The sequence below is a fragment of the Ornithodoros turicata genome, chromosome 4 (genome assembly GCF_037126465.1).
Source record: "Ornithodoros turicata isolate Travis chromosome 4, ASM3712646v1, whole genome shotgun sequence".
NCBI lineage: Eukaryota > Metazoa > Arthropoda > Arachnida > Ixodida > Argasidae > Ornithodoros > Ornithodoros turicata.
Genome location: NC_088204.1, coordinates 70,584,988 through 70,606,793, shown reverse-complemented (window position 1 = coordinate 70,606,793; position 21,806 = coordinate 70,584,988). Strand labels below are relative to the sequence as shown.

General features: G+C 44.9%; 1 protein-coding gene across 1 annotated transcript in view; it reads left to right on the top strand.

The window, feature by feature from the left end:
* Nucleotides 1–21,806, top strand: part of LOC135391809 (baculoviral IAP repeat-containing protein 2-like) — a 74,830-nt gene that overhangs the window by 16,926 nt on the left and 36,098 nt on the right. Inside the window, exons 3-4 of the mRNA XM_064622280.1 lie at nt 6,151–6,234; nt 14,439–14,522. Of these exons, the coding sequence (XP_064478350.1) occupies nt 6,151–6,234; nt 14,439–14,522 (168 nt within the window). The remainder of the gene's footprint in view (nt 1–6,150; nt 6,235–14,438; nt 14,523–21,806) is intronic.

Genomic DNA, 21,806 nt, shown 5'->3' with positions numbered 1-21,806 from the left:
TGCAATACTTGTCGTGGATTTCCAATGTAAAACTCGGGTTGTAGGAAATAAAAAACTAGATAGAAAGGAAGCAGAGCATGGGAAATAATTTATTTGAAAATCAATGACGCCATCTTGAAGAAATCACGCCGGTGCGGGCAACTGGAGCACGACGGTTGCAGAGGCAGGTGGCAAGCTAGTTCCAAGGCATCACACCAGATGGCGCCAGCATCGTAGCTCTATACGAGAAAGATAGAGAACAGGAAAGTACTAGCGACACGTAAAAATGTCAACACTGCTCGACAAGTCTAAGCATGCCAGAGCGCGAGGAAAAGGCCTAAACGCTACTGCTAAACAGCACGGAGAAAACACTACACATCGGGGGAAAAGGCTTAAGGCAATCGACTAGGCCTAACCACAGTGTCACAACACTACGCGGCTAACACAAGGCGGGAACCACTAGCCACACGGCGGTAAACGTGCGTCAATAGTCTTGGACACCGCTAAACAAGTCTAAACATTCGCGTGCGGCGAGAGAAGGCTTAACACGAGCAGGGTAAAACAACGCGCAAACATCGGTAAATCACTCACCTTTTTCCCCTCTGCGACGGAGCGTCCGCTCTCGTCGACAGCCAGGGATCAAGTGACGACAGAGCGAACGACAGCACGTCTTCTCCCCACGAGAGCCAGAGCTGGACTGACGTAAGCGCCACTCTACGGGTGCTACGCATGCGCGCGCGCTCCTACCGCCACCTGCGGCGACCACCTGCGAGAGGCTAAGAGAGAAGAGCATTCCTGCGCCCCCTGCAGGCCATTCTCATTGGTCGTGACGTCATCCTATTGTCTCAGGGCTACACTGTTTTTTTCCACTAATGCTCCTCTAGACAAGGTCAACCTGAAACAATAGTACCGCGGTATGACGTCATCACGCACCTGCGTGGCTCAAGGACGCGTTCGCTCTAGACAGGGGACCTATTATTTATTGAATCACTAACCCAAGATTATTTCCTTTATTCTTCTATAACAATTGCATAGGAAGCTATTGCAGAAGAGCACCATGTATGAAAGCTGATCGTAGGAATTCCAAAGTCTTACAAAATGAGACTTCCAAAAGAACAAACTATCCAAACACGTAACTCCATCTATGGCTAATAAGAGGACTAGGCACTCAACAAATCAACACAGAGTACGGGTAGCAAGGAGCGCAGAACGACGCGTCTACTCTATCCGACAGCCAGGCACGGAACTGAGTCGTAATGCTTTTTTTCCTCTATAAAGTCATGTATCTGTCCCTCTTGCGGTTGATTTCTGAACTAATTTAATCGCGAAATTGTTAAGAATAGCACTATTCCCATTCAGGACAGCACTATCGACAAGACAACAATGTTCCTTGTCAAAAAAGAAAAAATACAAAGTGTTAACAAAGGAAAGCATGCATATCGGGGCATGTCAGGGCACGTCAGGACAAATCGCATGACTGTTAGGCAACAGAGGAAAACAAACACTTGAACAGAGTGAAAAGACACTCACTATCATCGGACACGTACACTACATTCCCTCATTGTAAATCCGCTCGTCACAAAATCCACCTGCATCGTCGAACACCATTCACCAGTGACGAACCACACATCCACACCCCATCAGAGGCAGACAGAACCCCACCTAAGCTACGCTCTTCCACTGACGATCAACGCAATCGCTAGGATCGTAATTACCGTGTCTACACCCGCCAGTGTCCAAGAGAGAAGTGAATCCTTGCGCCCCCTGCAGGCCATTCTCATTGGTCGTGACGTCATCCTATTGTCTCAGGGCTACACTGTTTTTTTCCACTAATGCTCCTCTAGACAAGGTCAACCTGAAACAATAGTATCGCGGTATGACGTCATCATGCAGGTGCGTGGCTCAAGGACGCTTACGCTCTAGACAGGGGACCTAGTACTTACTGAATCACTATCCCAAGATTATTTCCTTTATTCTACTATAATGATTGCATAAGGAACTATTGCAGAAAAACACCATAGATAAGAGGAGATTGTAGCATTTCATTCCCAAAGTCTTACTGTACAGGGAAAAAAAAATGGTTCAGCAAGACATGTCCATCCCAGCCGAGAGCCATGCACCTAACTGAATAATGACGCTTTGTTCCTCCTGAATAAAGTCACACACCTGTCCCCCTCGCGGTTACTCTCTGAACTAAATGAATCGCAAAATTATTAAGAATAGCTCAACTCCCATTCAAGGCAGCGCTATCGTCATCGTCAAGAATATTCCTTGTACAAAAAGAAAAAAACTACATGTAGAAGGAAAGCATGTCAGAACAGGTCAGAGCATGTCAGCGCATGTTTGTCAGACAACAAGGGTCTGTATGGGTCTCTATAATATTCTTGCAAAATATATGGGTGCAAGAAAATAAAAGGAAAACGAAGAAGACAATTCCCTCCTGTATGATGAACGCTGCGTAGAAGCACGGCACCGTTTTCTTCGTGGAGGTATAGCGAACGTGCATTCCTTTCTTTCTTTTTTTGGTTCGTGTGGTCGAGTGGCGATATCCTATTACATCCGGAACGAGGGCCTATCGCTTTGCGATGGCCTATGCCATAGGCCTATGCCTATGGCTTTGCGAGTGAGCCATCTTTTGACGATGGTAGGATAATTATTGACCTGAGGAATAATGTGGATTTACGTGGTTGTGAGAATAGACTTTGTGTTTGTGAGTGTGAAAATGTGAGTGTGTGTCTGTGTGCGCGCGCGGGCGCACGCGCGCTTTTCTGAACCAGGGATTCCACTTGACAAGTAAGTTCTTTGTGTGTGCCTTTTCATGTGACACGAGTGATACATTTATGTACTATTGCGTGGAATAGTGGTTTAAAAAATAAGGGTAGCAGCGCTTGCATTGCTATCTGTAAGATAGACCGAGAGCGTTTTTAATGGAATTGCCTCGCGAACCTGGTGAAGTCTTTGGCTACGCCTCTGGGCTTTGGCCTTTTCCCCGATGAGCAGTGTTTTGTATGCGATGTCGCATGTCTGGACTTGTTCAGTAGTGTTGCAATTTTTACCCTTCGCTAATATCTTGTTGCTGCCGTCTTGTGTTAGACGTTGAGCTTCGTAGCGATGTGCGGTAACGCTACGATTATTCCTGAGCGCTCCGTGTGTTTAATGCGTTGTCCTCTGTGCGTGCATGCGTGTGTTTTTTTCCTGATTTGTGACGTCATCATGTCATGTCTGGACTTGTTTAGCAGTGTTGCAGTTCTTCCCGCTGCTAGTATCTTGTTGGTGTCATGTTGTGCTAGCCGCGTGGGAAGGTGTGGTGACCTGAGGTCTTAAGCTTTTTCCCTGCTCACCTAAGGAAAATTGTGTATCCCTGTCCTGTGCTTTCTTTGCGCAAGGGCAATGCGTCTGTGTATGTGGCACTATCAGATACCAGACATGAGTGTCTTTCTCTTAGTTTATTAGCATATGCTTCAGGTTTTTTAAGTCAAGCACAAGTGCGCGCAATTTTTCGCTGCTCTCTTCCTCATATCACCGATTTTACGCAGAAGAAAGTCGCATGGTGCAGCTGAGAAGAGGGTTTCTCTGATTGTTTGTTAGATGTTGTTAGGAGCTCGGTATCTTGAGGAAGTCAGCTGTTAAAGGTATCCGTGAAGAAATGCTTGCATCTGAGCGCAGGATAGGAATTCCTGAAGCACGGCACCCTCAGTGTAAATTAATTATTTTGGATGTGTGTGTCTGCTTCACTGCATGACAAGGCTGAAATGGGAGGAGAGAAATAATTGGAGCGCTTCATTAATAGCGATCCAAGTAATAGGGCAATTATAGTTTCCATAGGAAGTAGAATTTTAATGGGCTCCTAAAATTATAGTTTTGTAGTAGTTTTTCTAAACTGCAATGCAAGGTAGAAAATCATTAATATGGTGGTAATGGCATCATGTTCCCGTAAAGGCGTTCTGTCTTGTGCTTTGGCGTGCGCGAATGGAACTTTGCTCCTCGGCTTTCCCGCCTTTTTGTTCGCAATGCGCGAATGGAACTTTGCCCACCCGGCTTTCGCGCGTTTTTGCTCGCAGGTGTAGCCTCAGACAACGAATGTATGAGCATAGGAAGGGTCATGTATTACATAAGCCTGGAGGTGGTGTGGAGTGGTCTCACTTATTATTTTAAAAGAGCAGTGGTAGTTTACTGTAATTCTAATGACCATGATGAGCCTTTGGGGTGAAAATCGTTAATATGCAGGGTGCTTTTTTGTTAAATTTGAATGAGAGAATGACTGTCATTAAGAGTAGGACAAAGGAAATAATCTTGCGATTCAATAAATAATAGGAGTCTTTGCCGCTGTCTTCTTCTTCAGACAGGATGTGAAGACGTCACGCAGTCTGTAGCAATGCATTGACCGTTACTGGAAAAAAGTGTAGCAATAGAAAAATGGTGTGTATTGTCCTGGACGGATTTATGATGATGAGCACTGTTTTTGAATAAGAGGAGTGCGTGTGCTTAGAAATAGTTTGATGCTGGTTTTCTTCTTTGTTTCTTTTCGCTTTTTCCCCCTTGTTGTCTGACAAACATGCGCTGACATGCTCTGACCTGTTCTGACATGCTTTCCTTCTACATGTAGTTTTTTTCTTTTTGTACAAGGAATATTCTTGACGATGACAATAGTGCTGCCTTGAATGGGAGTTGAGCTATTCTTAATAATTTTGCGATTCATTTAGTTCAGAGAGTAACCGCGAGGGAGACAGGTGTGTGACGTTATTCAGGAGGAACAAAGCGTCATTATTCAGTTAGGTGCATGGCTCTCGGCTGGGATGGACATGTCTTGCTGAACCATTTTTTTTTTCCCTGTACAGTAAGACTTTGGGAATGAAATGCTACAATCTCCTCTTATCTATGGTGTTTTTTCCAGATGCAATAGACCCTTTAAAGGGTCTAACATGCATAAAGAATATAAGAAAACATTACAACAACACAAGAGAAAGAAGACGGTTGAGACCAACAGTCTCATTTCTGTTGCGAATCTCTATCGCCGCACACGTGCACGTTGCTCTTCTACGTACTACGACGTCAACAACATAATAGTATGATCAAACAACTTGCCACAGAGTGACAACAGAAACAACAACAACTTTAGTTGGTGATTATGATTGAGGAGTTTCATCGCCAGTGTTGGTTTCAGCTGTCTTCGTAGCTTCTGCCACTTTCCTGGCTTTGTGGTATTCTCTGGTTCTGTAGCGAGTCCCGCTGTATACCGGGCGAAACTGCGTATAGCAGTAAAGTAGTTCACCCCACGACCTACTAGAGTATAACGACCATGTCATAATCGGCAACCCTATGAGGAAACCGTTCGCACGATCCTGCTAGTGGCTATTCACATCGGCCCGCGAGATCTGTATCATGATTAGACAATGGAAATTTGAATTTTGAAAGCGCAGAAGCGGACAGCAACAGCTCCTATGAAAACGCGTACCATGATGATGATAATCGACTTCAGAAAGAAGCATCTCCCGTGGGACATCCACCACTTGTTCAAAAATACTAAAGTAAGGTGAAGTACAAAGTATTGGAGAAATTAAGTAAGAACTAACCGGGCCGATGAGATAGCGCAACCGCTAGCTTGTAAATGCGGCGCTCGGAAGGGGTGCCTATGACATGGTCGCTATAATCTAGTAGGTCGCGGCTCAGACATCGAGCTTTCTTTTCGAGATGCAGGGTGATTCGGCGTGAATCTCATGATCCCAGGATCCCGCTTGACGCGCAGGAGGCCGCATAACTGCAAACACACTATCCATGCATGATCCTCTAATTTGATGACTCGCGGCTTACATGTGTGAAGTAACGCTACGTGGATCATGTAGAACCAGCTCCCGTGGTGTAGTAATAAGCAGGGAAGGGTAACGGACGTATTTTCGTTGCCGTTATCAGTTTGTGATACCAGCTTTTAATTTTCGTTTCCGTTACGTTTCAGTTACTGTTTCCGGTAACTGAACGGCTGTTACAGAGCACTATGCATTTTCTCTTGAAGTATGTGAGCTGAAGCTGAGTCTTTATTTAACATAGTGACGCAGACAGGAAGCCCTGTCCCTTGTTCAAACGCTGTTATCGGGTGATTGAGGCCTGGGCTCGTGGGAAAGAGCGTATACGTTATCAGTGATCGTTCATATTTGAATCGCTGCTTTCGTGCAGAATCCGTCCCCGCCATGCCGTTGGAGGATGACAAGGACTTGGACCAGTCCTTTCAGTTGGTGATATTTTTCGTGTACTGCAAAGGTACTGTAACGCTCATCTTCATTCTTTTGTGAAAACACTGAACTGTTGCGCATTGAAAGTTGTTGCAACGCGTCTGGCTGCACTTTACCGCAGAGGCGCTCATACCCAAAGCTTAAAAGCAATCTCTTCCAAGGAGAATATGGCCTACTTAACGAGCAATGTGCAACTAAAAAAGGAAGTTTCCACCACTTTACTACAGTGACGCCCAATGACTTGCACATAACCCTCCATCTACAGTGTAGAAAATCCAGCGAACCGGTAAGGAAGTATTCGGGGAATGGCCGATATTTCGAACAGAGGCTGTTCAAAATATCGGTGGCTCTTGTTCTGAGGCACTTCGCTGAATTCATCTTCAGTGGTTCGCCAATCCAGGTGTTTAGGCTTAGGCCAGAAGCATCTAGCTTATGGTGGTTCCGATGGCCACAAGGTCTTAAATGTAACCCCTGTTATAACGGAACAAGATAGACTGCGTTGCGGTGCGGTCAGTCAGAAGGAAGACGCCCAGCATTTCCACTGATTTCCACGCTTGCTCAAAGCATTGATTTTTTCCCACGGCTTGGCAGCCTGAGTTGCAGCTTGCTGATTGGTTGTAGACTCACCGGCCAACGCCAGACGTAAGGCTCGTTGAAATGAGATGTCCTCGTCAGCAAGAAGACGTTACTGAAAGCTTGCGTGTCTGACACACTAACAAAACGGTGTCATGGAGTTATATCTAATGCCATGCAAGAGGCCTGTGGCGGCCAATAATCAAATGTGGAGGGACACGATAATAGTATTTCGTGGTGCGTTCGGTGCGGAACAGGATAACTACACGGTGTCAAGATTTGCAGCAGACTAATTACCAAATTGAGTACCGAATTTATACAAGTTCACGGTAAATGACACGGACATTGTGAAGTTATCCCATCGTAAAAAATAGCCGAACATCATGCTTTTCGGAGCCCCCAGAGCACAGCGCTCTACGACTTATTGAGCGAAAAACCAAAATGGCTGCCTAGCACACGACCGTGTAGTTGTCCTGTTAAGTAGGACTTTTTCAGCGCCTTTGTGCAGTCCGACGAGGTTGCTAAACCCAACAAACAGAGGGATAGTAGAAATGGTGACAGTTCTTGAAATTGGGAGAGGGAAAGCATGATTCGAGCGCAAGCCGGATGCGATAAACCATCCCTATGTCTTGTCTCTTTCTACTATCCCCTTGCGGGCCGAGCAGCAACCTCGTTTCGTCTGGCTGACAACGAAGATATACGCAAGAGTCATCTAGCGCTATGCTCTGGGCGCTCCGAAAAGCATAATGTTCAACTTTTTTTTTTCCTGATGGGATATCTTTTCAATATTCGTGTCAATTATCATGAACCTGGGTAAATTTGGCACGCGCTTCACATTGCTGGGGTAAGAAAGCGACCATTGCTTGGCAATTTTTTGCTGTAAACGTTACTTCTGTTTTCACGTGATGAGGTGCAGGTGCTGCAAGAAAGCTACTGAATATTAAAGCTTAGTTCCAAAGAGTGGTTCATTCCCTGGATTTACTGTGTTTTCACTATACAACCGGACTGCACTGTGTATATATTTTTTTGCCTACATCACCCAAGTGCCTTCTAAAATGGTATGCACACTCTTAACTCTGTACCTTTTAGTGTAACTTTTAGCAACATGTAACCTCTACATAGACGTAGGTTTCACAATATCGTACAGCTTGCACGTCCAATACTTCTCTTTACAGGTTAAAAATGACTTGTAACCTGACATTGTAGGGGCAATGGAAGTTACTTCTGACTTGAACCCAAATCCAATTGTCGTAACTTACAAATGTACCCTGTTCTTTTTCGCGATTTTTCTTTTTTTTTTTGCGGAATGGCAAGCCGACATACCTTCGGCTGACCTTTCCTCCTGTTGTCTTTGTTCTAATAAATATATCCCCCTTACCCCTTTGTAGGGACATTGTAACTTCTTTCCGAATTCTGTGTTTGCATTTCCATCGTTTGGTTTCCTCTTTTGTTTGCAAAGTAACCTTTATAAAAGACACTCGTCAAAAGTTATTGTGTTCTCGTTCTAGCCGCACATTCGATACGAGAGTTTCGGATCAGTTTTCGTTGCGTTATCTTGCCCCTGTAGTATGATCTGCGGATCGTGTGCGGATGAAGAAAGCACAAGATGATGTAATGCAACTTAGGGTGCTAGGGTATTTGTACCGTGTGTTCAATACACATTTTCCAAAGTTACGTTTTTGCTGGAGTCTCTATAGCAATACTGATCGCAGCAACTGTTCTGGTCTGTTCAACGTGGTTGAACACAGTTACGTCCCTTCTTTGCTTCTCTGCTCAATCCATTGTCATCTGTGTGTGCTACTTCATGTGCCTCTGATTTACCATTGTCGCGCCGTTGATGCTTCATTCTCAGATATCGGAAAGGAATAAGAAGGTTCCCGGCATACTGAAAGGGAGTTGCAACAGCGTGAGGACTGTAAAGAGTACCTCGTTGAAACTGAATGACGTTCCCCACAACTGAAATGTTTATATTGTGCCGTCCTAGTTCATTTGCCTCTGCTGTATAGTTCAGGTTTGCCAATTACATAATTAATATTTTCCAGTTGCAGTTATTTCTTCCTTTCATTTGTTGTTCATGTGAATCTGTGCATGTAGTGATCAGCATACAGTTTTTCACCACTGGATGCCTCTAAAACATAGATAGTATAGCTACACACACACACACACATATATATATATATATATATATATATATATATATGTATATATATATATATATATATATATATATAAAAGTGAAATAATGAGACTTGGACTACAGATTACAGGAACGTTAACAAAAACTAATTTATTTAGTGTGCAATCTAACACATAGATTAAAAAAAGAATGGTCGACGTTTCGACAGTGGCACTGTCTTCGTCAGGAAAAAAGAGGTACAAGGGTTGCATATTGCTTAAATAGGTTTCCTGGGTGACGTCACAATCGGTGCAAGTAAGCCACGTGGCAGTTGTCTGAGTCATATTCTGGAACATTCCGCAAGGTCAAGTCCGGGTGGTGATGTCATCTTTCTTGGGGAGCCAGCTCAGGGTGAGCTGTACTGAGGCCATAGCTGAAAAGAAAAAAACGAAAATAAAAGGGAAAAAAAATGGGAAAGTATATCCCATCTAGACGACCAGATTCCTTACTGTTGAAAGTACACCGGGATCTTCGTTAATGATTGATTGGAATTTGTAAATGAGGTAAGACTCGCGTTGTTCCCTGCCTCTATCGGAGCTAAAGTTTGATTGAAGAATAAAAAGGGCAACGTCATTTATTGAATGACCAGGCTGGTTGAAATGACGAGAAACCGGAAGATTTGGCTTTTTATTAACGTCCGACCGGTGGGTGTTGAACCTGATCCGAAAAGTCATTATGCTATTTATGCCATTATCCAACGTCATTTATGCCATTCAGTGCAACGCGTGTCAAGCACAATACGTAGGTCAAACCAAAACATCTTTTCGGATCAGGTTCCTGTTTCTCGTCATTTCAACCAGCCTGGTCATTCAATAAATGACGTTGCCCTTTTTATTCTTCAATCAAACTTTAGCTCCGATAGAGGCAGGGAACAACGCGAGTCTTACCTGATTTACAAATTCCAATCAATCATTAACGAAGAAATGCAGCGGTTTCAGCCATTATGGGGAAAATCCTGGCAATATGGGCCCCATATTGCCCACTTTGAGCCAATATTGGGAAAATCTTGGCAATATGGGCCCCATATTGCCCGCGTACACCCCATATTGACTGAACAGAAAATGGTACGTACCCGTGTTGCACGATGCCCAAGCAGCACGGCAAGGTTGAACGTTGAAGCGTGTGAAATACTCAATTGACTACATCGTTACATCCAACAGCTTCCCGCAGATGATACACATTGTTCTACACAGTCAACGTACGTGGCAATCCCATTGTAACGTTCGCTAGAATTCGAGAACTCAACATTCCACTTCTCGAAAGTCGCCGCCATCTTCCTTCGTGATGCCAATGCCAATCGGTCGAGCCGGGCTCCCACAGCTCCCCATAGAGCCCATAGTTTGAGATAATTCAGGCAACACCGGACATGCAACCAATGCAAATGAACTATGATGCCTACCATTCGGCCAATCAGGAGTCTCTCAGTTTGGCTCGCCTTTCGGCCCGGTACTGGCTACCATTGGCCTTTACTTTTACTGGTTTTTATGCCCGACGCTCGTTATTCCGTATTCCAGAACAACTAGGCAAATTTTTGACAAAATACACATTTATTTGAAACATTGTACTGATTCAATAGTCTGACACAAATATTCACCGTGCGTACAGAGTCCAAATCGTTGCGTTCGTTGACCAAGTTCGAACTCGAAAAACACACACACTCTCTACTCTCAGAAGTGAGCGATGCTGACACGAGTGCATGCGATTTCACGGTGAGCATCTCCTTTCGTTGGTTGCAGTTCAACGAAGCGGGCAATGCCTGTCGCACGGACACTGAATCCTGTCTCCGTTGTGACTGCATTTGAAAATGCGACGGCGCTCACAAGTGTCCCACAGGCGTCAGCTCACCACTGCATTCCAGTTCTGAACTCGAGCGACTGTTCGAACGTAGGATACTTGTGTCGGGAAACATCACAACACGCGCTGAGTCACTCTGACATACTAACAAATCTGGGGCTTCTCTTTGAACAATGCCAACAGTGTCAACTGACATCGTCGAGACGCGAGACGCCGCTGCTCGCTCCCTTCTCTTCTCGTAACCAGTGTTGCCACACGTTAAAAAAATTTATCTGTAGATCCGAGTCCGAAAAATCTGTAGATCGAGCTAAAAATCTGTAGCCACTCAAAACTCAGTGACTTGAACGTTTTGCCTTCGAATCTGGGATGTCTGCCTGCATCTCTAAATTAGTGGAAGAGCAAGTGCTTATTTCGTTCCACTGATGAACACCACAACCGGAATTTATTGCTGCGGCGCACTGCCATTACATGTTGAAACTCTCGGTTTCGGTTTGCGATGTCGCGTTTTTTGTGATTGCAGCGGACTTAAGTGTCCGCTACAATCACAACAAAAAGTGTCATTGCACGTAGGTTTTAATACTTTGACGTGTGTATTCACATCAGCTGCGGCGCTCCAATGCAAGAATAACGTATCGCGTGTAGTAGGAACATTTCTCTCGCTCGTTTCACCATCACAGTGATGAGTGAGGATCACAATGGAACACAAAAACAATAAAGCTCGATATATTATTTCTACAGACATAATGAAAGCGTACATGCATGACGCGAAATGTAAACGTTGTGGTTTCACTTCAAAGCCAGCCAAGTCAAGTCTGTGAGGCAAACTGGTAACGCGCACACAAATACTCAAGAAAACTGATTTAGCGTTGAGACTCGCCAATGGTTCGTTCGCTGTTGACGTCCTTCTCCTCCGGCGAGCCCCGCCAGCTTCGTGATCGACGGATCAAATCTTTGTCAACGGCGAAGGCGAAGCAGCTTGACCCAGCAGCACGCGTTTTGTGTGCAGGAGGCCAGTTACGGTGGTCGTTGAGAGGCTGTTTCTTTGCTTCGTTCTCATCAAATTAACTGCAGAAAATATTATAAGAAATAGACTGTCAACACTCATTCCCGCGTTCTGCTGACGTTTTTCATCGTCATTTTGTGCACTGATGCGAAACACGTACCGCACGTACTGTGTCGAGTGATCCATTCGTTGGAGCAAAAAATCATGAGATTTCCAGAAATCTCTGTAGATCTGTAGATTTTTCAAAAAGTAGGTAGATCTCATGATAAATCTGTAGGTGTGGCAAAACTGCTCGTAACTGCCCGCCAGACAGGCAGCCCGCGAAACAATGCGCTTTTGAAACTTTGCCAACCAATAGCGGAGCGCGCAATGTGCTTCGGCCAATGGGTATCAACTATGATACCTGACGGAGATTTACCACGTGTTTATGACGTGCAAGCATTTTTTTAGAGCCGTGAAGAGGGCGAGCTATGGGGGCCTGGTCGAGCCGTCTGAGAGCAAGCGGGTTGTTTGAGCGAAATCACGCGTCCTACAACTAATGCGCATGCGCGACAGCCCGAACGGACGTTTCATAGTGCTAAAATGCCGCTGGTTGCTGTAATGATAACGAAACTACGGCAGGTCAAGCAAAAAACACAATGTTTGATAGGAATGGATGGCTATTCTGTAAAGCTAGGTGATTTCAAGTAGCTGCAAGCAGTGTAAATTGCTCTGGCGTATGTCCGTCACCGCCTCGAAAGTGTTTCGCTGCTTTGTATTCTCTGAGCGGGTTGGAAATTGATCGTTCACAGAATATTATGATCCCAACGAAGGCTTCTGAGGAATGTGGGCAAGCGTATGCTTGTCCCATCCTACAGTTGGCATTACAGGAATGTTTGGCATTCGCAGTTTCGTGGGACTGCTTGTGTCTTTCAGCAAGGCGGGCGTAGTACCGGATTGGCAATGCCGCCTTCTTTCTTTCTTTTTTTTTTTCGATCATATGAACGTGGATCAATTAGACCCGCAGAAACAAAAAAGCAAAAATCAGACAAAAGTAACATCAGTGGTGAATATTATACAGTATAATGCTTTACACGGACTCCCCGTTGGTGTTATCAGAGAAATGTTGGCAAACATTGGCGCAAAATGGGCTTGCCAATATGGGCAACCCATATTGGTCCAATATGGAGCCTGGTTGCACTTCCGATATTGATCCAATATTGCCAGCCCACATTGGACCAATATTGGCGTGCTGCTTGGGGATGTACGAGGGAGAAAACAATCGTGAAATAACCCCATTGCGCATCAGGGAATGCCCACTTTCTGTGCATGATGATCGCTGCGAGCTGATATAAGTAGGCTGTTGGATTTACGATTCTCCGAGGTAATTATTATAATAAATTTTGTCAAACAAAAGAGAAAAGAAGAAGAATATCTTACTTAACATTACAGAAATTAACTTTTTAAAAAAAAAACAGTTGTTTCGTCTCCCGTGCGTGTTATTGTAAAAACAGAGTTATTGTCAGACAGACACGAGTTGTTGTTCGGGGAGTGGAAAGCAGAGGCGCATTGAGGTTACGCTCCATAGCCGTGGCATAGCGGTGTCAGTTGTAATTACCGAATATGAACCGGGCCACCATGTTTTGCACCGTTTCTATTCAGTTCGAGATTGTGCTCTGATCAGTATTCCACACAGAGCGGCATATTCCAACTTTGGACGCACCAGTGATTTGATGGACTGTCATTGAGACTAACTGTGTGCTGTGTCATGGTGCGACATAATCTTTTTCCTTCACGCCAAACCCCCAGAGCGCGTTATCCTCTCTATCTTTACATCACAACACGTGACCTATACACGTGACCCATATCTGCAAAACATTACACGAGTACACGAGCAAAAATACTAGAGTAAGGTGAAGTACAAAGTATTGGAGAAATTAAGTAAGAACTAACCGGGCCGATGAGATAGCGCAACCGCTAGCTTGTAAATGCGGCGCTCGGAAGGGGTGCCTATGACATGGTCGTTATAATCTAGTAGGTCGCGGCTCAGACATCGAGCTTTCTTTTCGAGATGCAGGGTGATTCGGCGTGAATCTCATGATCCCAGGATCCCGCTTGACGCGCAGGAGGCCGCATAACTGCAAACACACTATCCATGCATGATCCTCTAATTTGATGACTCGCGGCTTACATGTGTGAAGTAACGCTACGTGGATCATGTAGAACCAGCTCCCGTGGTGTAGTAATAAGCAGGGAAGGGTAACGGACGTATTTTCGTTGCCGTTATCAGTTTGTGATACCAGCTTTTAATTTTCGTTTCCGTTACGTTTCAGTTACTGTTTCCGGTAACTGAACGGCTGTTACAGAGCACTATGCATTTTCTCTTGAAGTATGTGAGCTGAAGCTGAGTCTTTATTTAACATAGTGACGCAGACAGGAAGCCTTGTCCCTTGTTCAAACGCTGTTATCGGGTGATTGAGGCCTGGGCTCGTGGGAAAGAGCGTTATACCCCAAGCAGCACAATGTACTGAAAGTCGAGTGCAATAGGGGTGGACGGTATGTGTCTTATCAATGTTCTTTAGTTTCACGAGTCTGTTCAAGGCCTTCCACCTACCCGTCCACCCCTATTGCACTCGACTTTCAGTACATTTTGCTGCTTGGGACGTTATCAGTGATCGTTCATATTTGAATCGCTGCTTTCGTGCAGAATCCGTCCCCGCCATGCCGTTGGAGGATGACAAGGACTTGGACCAGTCCTTTCAGTTGGTGATATTTTTCGTGTACTGCAAAGGTACTGTAACGCTCATCTTCATTCTTTTGTGAAAACACTGAACTGTTGCGCATTGAAAGTTGTTGCAACGCGTCTGGCTGCACTTTACCGCAGAGGCGCTCATACCCAAAGCTTAAAAGCAATCTCTTCCAAGGAGAATATGGCCTACTTAACGAGCAATGTGCAACTAAAAAAGGAAGTTTCCACCACTTTACTACAGTGACGCCCAATGACTTGCACATAACCCTCCATCTACAGTGTAGAAAATCCAGCGAACCGGTAAGGAAGTATTCGGGGAATGGCCGATATTTCGAACAGAGGCTGTTCAAAATATCGGTGGCTCTTGTTCTGAGGCACTTCGCTGAATTCATCTTCAGTGGTTCGCCAATCCAGGTGTTTAGGCTTAGGCCAGAAGCATCTAGCTTATGGTGGTTCCGATGGCCACAAGGTCTTAAATGTAACCCCTGTTATAACGGAACAAGATAGACTGCGTTGCGGTGCGGTCAGTCAGAAGGAAGACGCCCAGCATTTCCACTGATTTCCACGCTTGCTCAAAGCATTGATTTTTTCCCACGGCTTGGCAGCCTGAGTTGCAGCTTGCTGATTGGTTGTAGACTCACCGGCCAACGCCAGACGTAAGGCTCGTTGAAATGAGATGTCCTCGTCAGCAAGAAGACGTTACTGAAAGCTTGCGTGTCTGACACACTAACAAAACGGTGTCATGGAGTTATATCTAATGCCATGCAAGAGGCCTGTGGCGGCCAATAATCAAATGTGGAGGGACACGATAATAGTATTTCGTGGTGCGTTCGGTGCGGAACAGGATAACTACACGGTGTCAAGATTTGCAGCAGACTAACTTACCAAATTGAGTACCGAATTTATACAAGTTCACGGTAAATGACACGGACATTGTGAAGTTATCCCATCGTAAAAAATAGCCGAACATCATGCTTTTCGGAGCCCCCAGAGCACAGCGCTCTACGACTTATTGAGCGAAAAACCAAAATGGCTGCCTAGCACACGACCGTGTAGTTGTCCTGTTAAGTAGGACTTTTTCAGCGCCTTTGTGCAGTCCGACGAGGTTGCTAAACCCAACAAACAGAGGGATAGTAGAAATGGTGACAGTTCTTGAAATTGGGAGAGGGAAAGCATGATTCGAGCGCAAGCCGGATGCGATAAACCATCCCTATGTCTTGTCTCTTTCTACTATCCCCTTGCGGGCCGAGCAGCAACCTCGTTTCGTCTGGCTGACAACGAAGATATACGCAAGAGTCATCTAGCGCTATGCTCTGGGCGCTCCGAAAAGCATAATGTTCAACTTTTTTTTTTCCTGATGGGATATCTTTTCAATATTCGTGTCAATTATCATGAACCTGGGTAAATTTGGCACGCGCTTCACATTGCTGGGGTAAGAAAGCGACCATTGCTTGCCAATTTTTTGCTGTAAACGTTACTTCTGTTTTCACGTGATGAGGTGCAGGTGCTGCAAGAAAGCTACTGAATATTAAAGCTTAGTTCCAAAGAGTGGTTCATTCCCTGGACTTACTGTGTTTTCACTATACAACCGGACTGCACTGTGTATATATTTTTTTGCCTACATCACCCAAGTGCCTTCTAAAATGGTATGCACACTCTTAACTCTGTACCTTTTAGTGTAACTTTTAGCAACATGTAACCTCTACATAGACGTAGGTTTCACAATATCGTACAGCTTGCACGTCCAATACTTCTCTTTACAGGTTAAAAATGACTTGTAACCTGACATTGTAGAGGCAATGGAAGTTACTTCTGACTTGAACCCAAATCCAATTGTCGTAACTTACAAATGTACCCTGTTCTTTTTCGCGATTTTTCTTTTTTTTTTTGCGGAATGGCAAGCCGACATACCTTCGGCTGACCTTTCCTCCTGTTGTCTTTGTTCTAATAAATATATCCCCCTTACCCCTTTGTAGGGACATTGTAACTTCTTTGCGAATTCTGTGTTTGCATTTCCATCGTTTGGTTTCCTCTTTTGTTTGCAAAGTAACCTTTATAAAAGACACTCGTCAAAAGTTATTGTGTTCTCGTTCTAGCCGCACATTCGATACGAGAGTTTCGGATCAGTTTTCGTTGCGTTATCTTGCCCCTGTAGTATGATCTGCGGATCGTGTTCAGAATTATGAAGAAAGCACAAGATGATGTAATGCAACTTAGGGTGCTAGGGTATTTGTACCGTGTGTTCAATACACATTTTCCAAAGTTACGTTTTTGCTGGAGTCTCTATAGCAATACTGATCGCAGCAACTGTTCTGGTCTGTTCAACGTGGTTGAACACAGTTACGTCCCTTCTTTGCTTCTCTGCTTAATCCATTGTCATCTGTGTGTGCTACTTCTTCATGTGCCTCTGATTTACCATTGTCGCGCCGTTGATGCTTCATTCTCAGATATCGGAAAGGAATAAGAAGGTTCCCGGCATACTGAAAGGGAGTTGCAACAGCGTGAGGACTGTAAAGAGTACCTCGTTGAAACTGAATGACGTTCCCCACAACTGAAATGTTTATATTGTGCCGTCCTAGTTCATTTGCCTCTGCTGTATAGTTCAGGTTTGCCAATTACATAATTAATATTTTCCAGTTGCAGTTATTTCTTCCTTTCATTTGTTGTTCATGTGAATCTGTGCATGTAGTGATCAGCATACAGTTTTTCACCACTGGATGCCTCTAAAACATAGATAGTATAGCTACACACACACACATATATATATATATATATAAAAGTGAAATAATGAGACTTGGACTACAGATTACAGGAACGTTAACAAAAACTAATTTATTTAGTGTGCAATCTAACACATAGATTAAAAAAAGAATGGTCGACGTTTCGACAGTGGCACTGTCTTCGTCAGGAAAAAAGAGGTACAAGGGTTGCATATTGCTTAAATAGGTTTCCTGGGTGACGTCACAATCGGTGCAAGTATGCCACGTGGCAGTTGTCTGAGTCATATTCTGGAACATTCCGCAAGGTCAAGTCCGGGTGGTGATGTCATCTTTCTTGGGGAGCCAGCTCAGGGTGAGCTGTACTGAGGCCATAGCTGAAAAGAAAAAAACGAAAATAAAAGGGAAAAAAAATGGGAAAGTATATCCCATCTAGACGACCAGATTCCTTACTGTTGAAAGTACACCGGGATCTTCGTTAATGATTGATTGGAATTTGTAAATGAGGTAAGACTCGCGTTGTTCCCTGCCTCTATCGGAGCTAAAGTTTGATTGAAGAATAAAAAGGGCAACGTCATTTATTGAATGACCAGGCTGGTTGAAATGACGAGAAACCGGAAGATTTGGCTTTTTATTAACGTCCGACCGGTGGGTGTTGAACCTGATCCGAAAAGTCATTATGCTATTTATGCCATTATCCAACGTCATTTATGCCATTCAGTGCAACGCGTGTCAAGCACAATACGTAGGTCAAACCAAAACATCTTTTCGGATCAGGTTCCTGTTTCTCGTCATTTCAACCAGCCTGGTCATTCAATAAATGACGTTGCCCTTTTTATTCTTCAATCAAACTTTAGCTCCGATAGAGGCAGGGAACAACGCGAGTCTTACCTGATTTACAAATTCCAATCAATCATTAACGAAGAAATGCCGCGGTTTCAGCCATTATGGGGAAAATCCTGGCAATATGGGCCCCATATTGCCCACTTTGAGCCAATATTGGGAAAATCTTGGCAATATGGGCCCCATATTGCCCGCGTACACCCCATATTGACTGAACAGAAAATGGTACGTACCCGTGTTGCACGATGCCCAAGCAGCACGGCAAGGTTGAACGTTGAAGCGTGTGAAATACTCAGTTGACTACATCTTACATCCAACAACTTCCCGCAGCCCACAGAACCAGTAACCGCCCCTGGACAGCCGACAAGGGTCCAAGCATCCGCAGCCTATAGTGAACATCCCCTGAACGTCTTCTAGACGCGTTTGTTGGGTTGCTCCAATGAGTATACAGCAGCGGACGTCCGATATATATCACTCCGTGGACATCGTGCGCACCCCATCCGCACTGTGTCCACAAAGAGCCGTTTGAGCACCCCTTTTCGCTCTTCACCTTCCGCCTCGTTCTTCTCTCCCGCTCTGTCGTCTGACTGCGTCGCCGCCGAAGGAGAAATCTGCGCAGAATGCTTGTTTTTCCGCAGCGCGCAGAAGAGAGATCCAAAGCCCGTTGTGCGGATGATTTCAAACGCCGCTGGAGAAACATGGTGGCATCTGCAATGGCTTGGAGTAATACGGTAATTTTCAACGCGAACAGCACCAGTACAGCTTGAATTTTGTGAAGAGTTAGGTGCACATGCCTTGTTGGTAAAGGATTCTCCATCGGGGGCCACTATCTATGACCGAAATACAGGTAAACGGGGTGCCTTTGGTTGTTAGCGCTTGCATTTTAGACTCCTTTGTTCTTCAAGTCGCTTTGGCCCACTGGCTAGTGGAAAAAAAATGCAATCGATCCTAGCTGAGCTTGTAATATAGGCATATTAGCACCTGTATACTACTTTTATTTTGTGGTCCACTCACTGTGTTTTTGATATTCTTTCAGGCGTAAACGGCTATACCGCTCAGCATCGGCCATTCATTGCTGTGTGCGTCTCAGCGTCTTCCAGAAAGTGTTGGATGTTTTCTCTATGAGCAGTCTTGGAATTATTTACTGTCTTATGCGTTACATGTAAGAATGCTAGGTAAACGGGAGGTATGGCAAAACGCTGGTATGCGTATGTGCCATAGCCAGAGACCGACTATGCCTGTATTATGTCTCTCGTTTTTATCAGTGTGCCTCGGCGGCAGAACTTGGCAAGTGAGTTCCAGAGGCCGGAAGACACAGAAATGGACAATTTAAAGAGACTGGTAGCCATTCATAAGGCGTGAAGGAGCGTGAGGATACAGTTGCGTCGATTCCATGCAAGATGCCAACTAATTATACGGCGAGTAACATGGATGTATTTTTTTCCTTGTTTACATAACGTGACGATAATGGGACCGGGATCTGTATGAACGAGAATGATCTGAATATGACACCTTGTCACGTCCTTTCATTATCTGTACTGCTTATGTGCCGGCAGGCATGTACGAATGCACATGTAAATACTAGTCCAGAATGAAATAAAGTGTTTTGGGTGCACACTTACGTCCTTGTATTCGTTTCATGATTAAAATTATGATATTTTCATAGGCGCGCGATACCTATGCGACTGGGATAGATATCCTCCACAGGCCCCTCGAAGATCCGCATCGGCGGTCCTACGACGTCCATTTCGCATAATTTTCTCTTGATTAGCACGGTAGTACGGGCGTAGTTAAAACGTAGCCGAGAGCAAATGTGTACGTTCGTGAGACGTACTCGGCATCCACAACCCGACGTTCGCTGGATGTTGATGGGCGGTTAATGGTTCCGTGGGAGATGATACACATTGTTCTACACAGTCAACGTACGTGGCAATCCCATTGTAACGTTCGCTAGAATTCGAGAACTCAACATTCCACTTCTCGAAAGTCGCCGCCATCTTCCTTCGTGATGCCAATGCCAATCGGTCGAGCCGGGCTCCCACAGCTCCCCATAGAGCCCATAGTTTGAGATAATTCAGGCAACACCGGACATGCAACCAATGCAAATGAACTATGATGCCTACCATTCGGCCAATCAGGAGTCTCTCAGTTTGGCTCGCCTTTCGGCCCGGTACTGGCTACCATTGGCCTTTACTTTTACTGGTTTTTATGCCCGACGCTCGTTATTCCGTATTCCAGAACAACTAGGCAAATTTTTGACAAAATACACATTTATTTGAAACATTGTACTGATTCAATAGTCTGACACAAATATTCACCGTGCGTACAGAGTCCAAATCGTTGCGTTCGTTGACCAAGTTCGAACTCGAAAAACACACACACTCTCTACTCTCAGAAGTGAGCGATGCTGACACGAGTGCATGCGATTTCACGGTGAGTATCTCCTTTCGTTGGTTGCAGTTCAACGAAGCGGGCAATGCCTGTCGCACGGACACTGAATCCTGTCTCCGTTGTGACTGCATTTGAAAATGCGACGGCGCTCACAAGTGTCCCACAGGCGTCAGCTCACCACTGCATTCCAGTTCTGAACTCGAGCGACTGTTCGAACGTAGGATACTTGTGTCGGGAAACATCACAACACGCGCTGAGTCACTCTGACATACTAACAAATCTGGGGCTTCTCTTTGAACAATGCCAACAGTGTCAACTGACATCGTCGAGACGCGAGACGCCGCTGCTCGCTCCCTTCTCTTCTCGTAACCAGTGTTGCCACACGTTAAAAAAATTTATCTGTAGATCCGAGTCCGAAAAATCTGTAGATCGAGCTAAAAATCTGTAGCCACTCAAAACTCAGTGACTTGAACGTTTTGCCTTCGAATCTGGGATGTCTGCCTGCATCTCTAAATTAGTGGAAGAGCAAGTGCTTATTTCGTTCCACTGATGAACACCACAACCGGAATTTATTGCTGCGGCGCACTGCCATTACATGTTGAAACTCTCGGTTTCGGTTTGCGATGTCGCGTTTTTTGTGATTGCAGCGGACTTAAGTGTCCGCTACAATCACAACAAAAAGTGTCATTGCACGTAGGTTTTCATACTTTGACGTGTGTATTCACATCAGCTGCGGCGCTCCAATGCAAGAATAACGTATCGCGTGTAGTAGGAACATTTCTCTCGCTCGTTCCACCATCACAGTGATGAGTGAGGATCACAATGGAACACAAAAACAATAAAGCTCGATATATTATTTCCACAGACATAATGAAAGCGTACATGCATGACGCGAAATGTAAACGTTGTGGTTTCACTTCAAAGCCAGCCAAGTCAAGTCTGTGAGGCAAACTGGTAACGCGCACACAAATACTCAAGAAAACTGATTTAGCGTTGAGACTCGCCAATGGTTCGTTCGCTGTTGACGTCCTTCTCCTCCGGCGAGCCCCGCCAGCTTCGTGATCGACGGATCAAATCTTTGTCAACGGCGAAGGCGAAGCAGCTTGACCCAGCAGCACGCGTTTTGTGTGCAGGAGGCCAGTTACGGTGGTCGTTGAGAGGCTGTTTCTTTGCTTCGTTCTCATCAAATTAACTGCAGAAAATATTATAAGAAATAGACTGTCAACACTCATTCCCGCGTTCTGCTGACGTTTTTCATCGTCATTTTGTGCACTGATGCGAAACACGTACCGCACGTACTGTGTCGAGTGATCCATTCGTTGGAGCAAAAAATCATGAGATTTCCAGAAATCTCTGTAGATCTGTAGATTTTTCA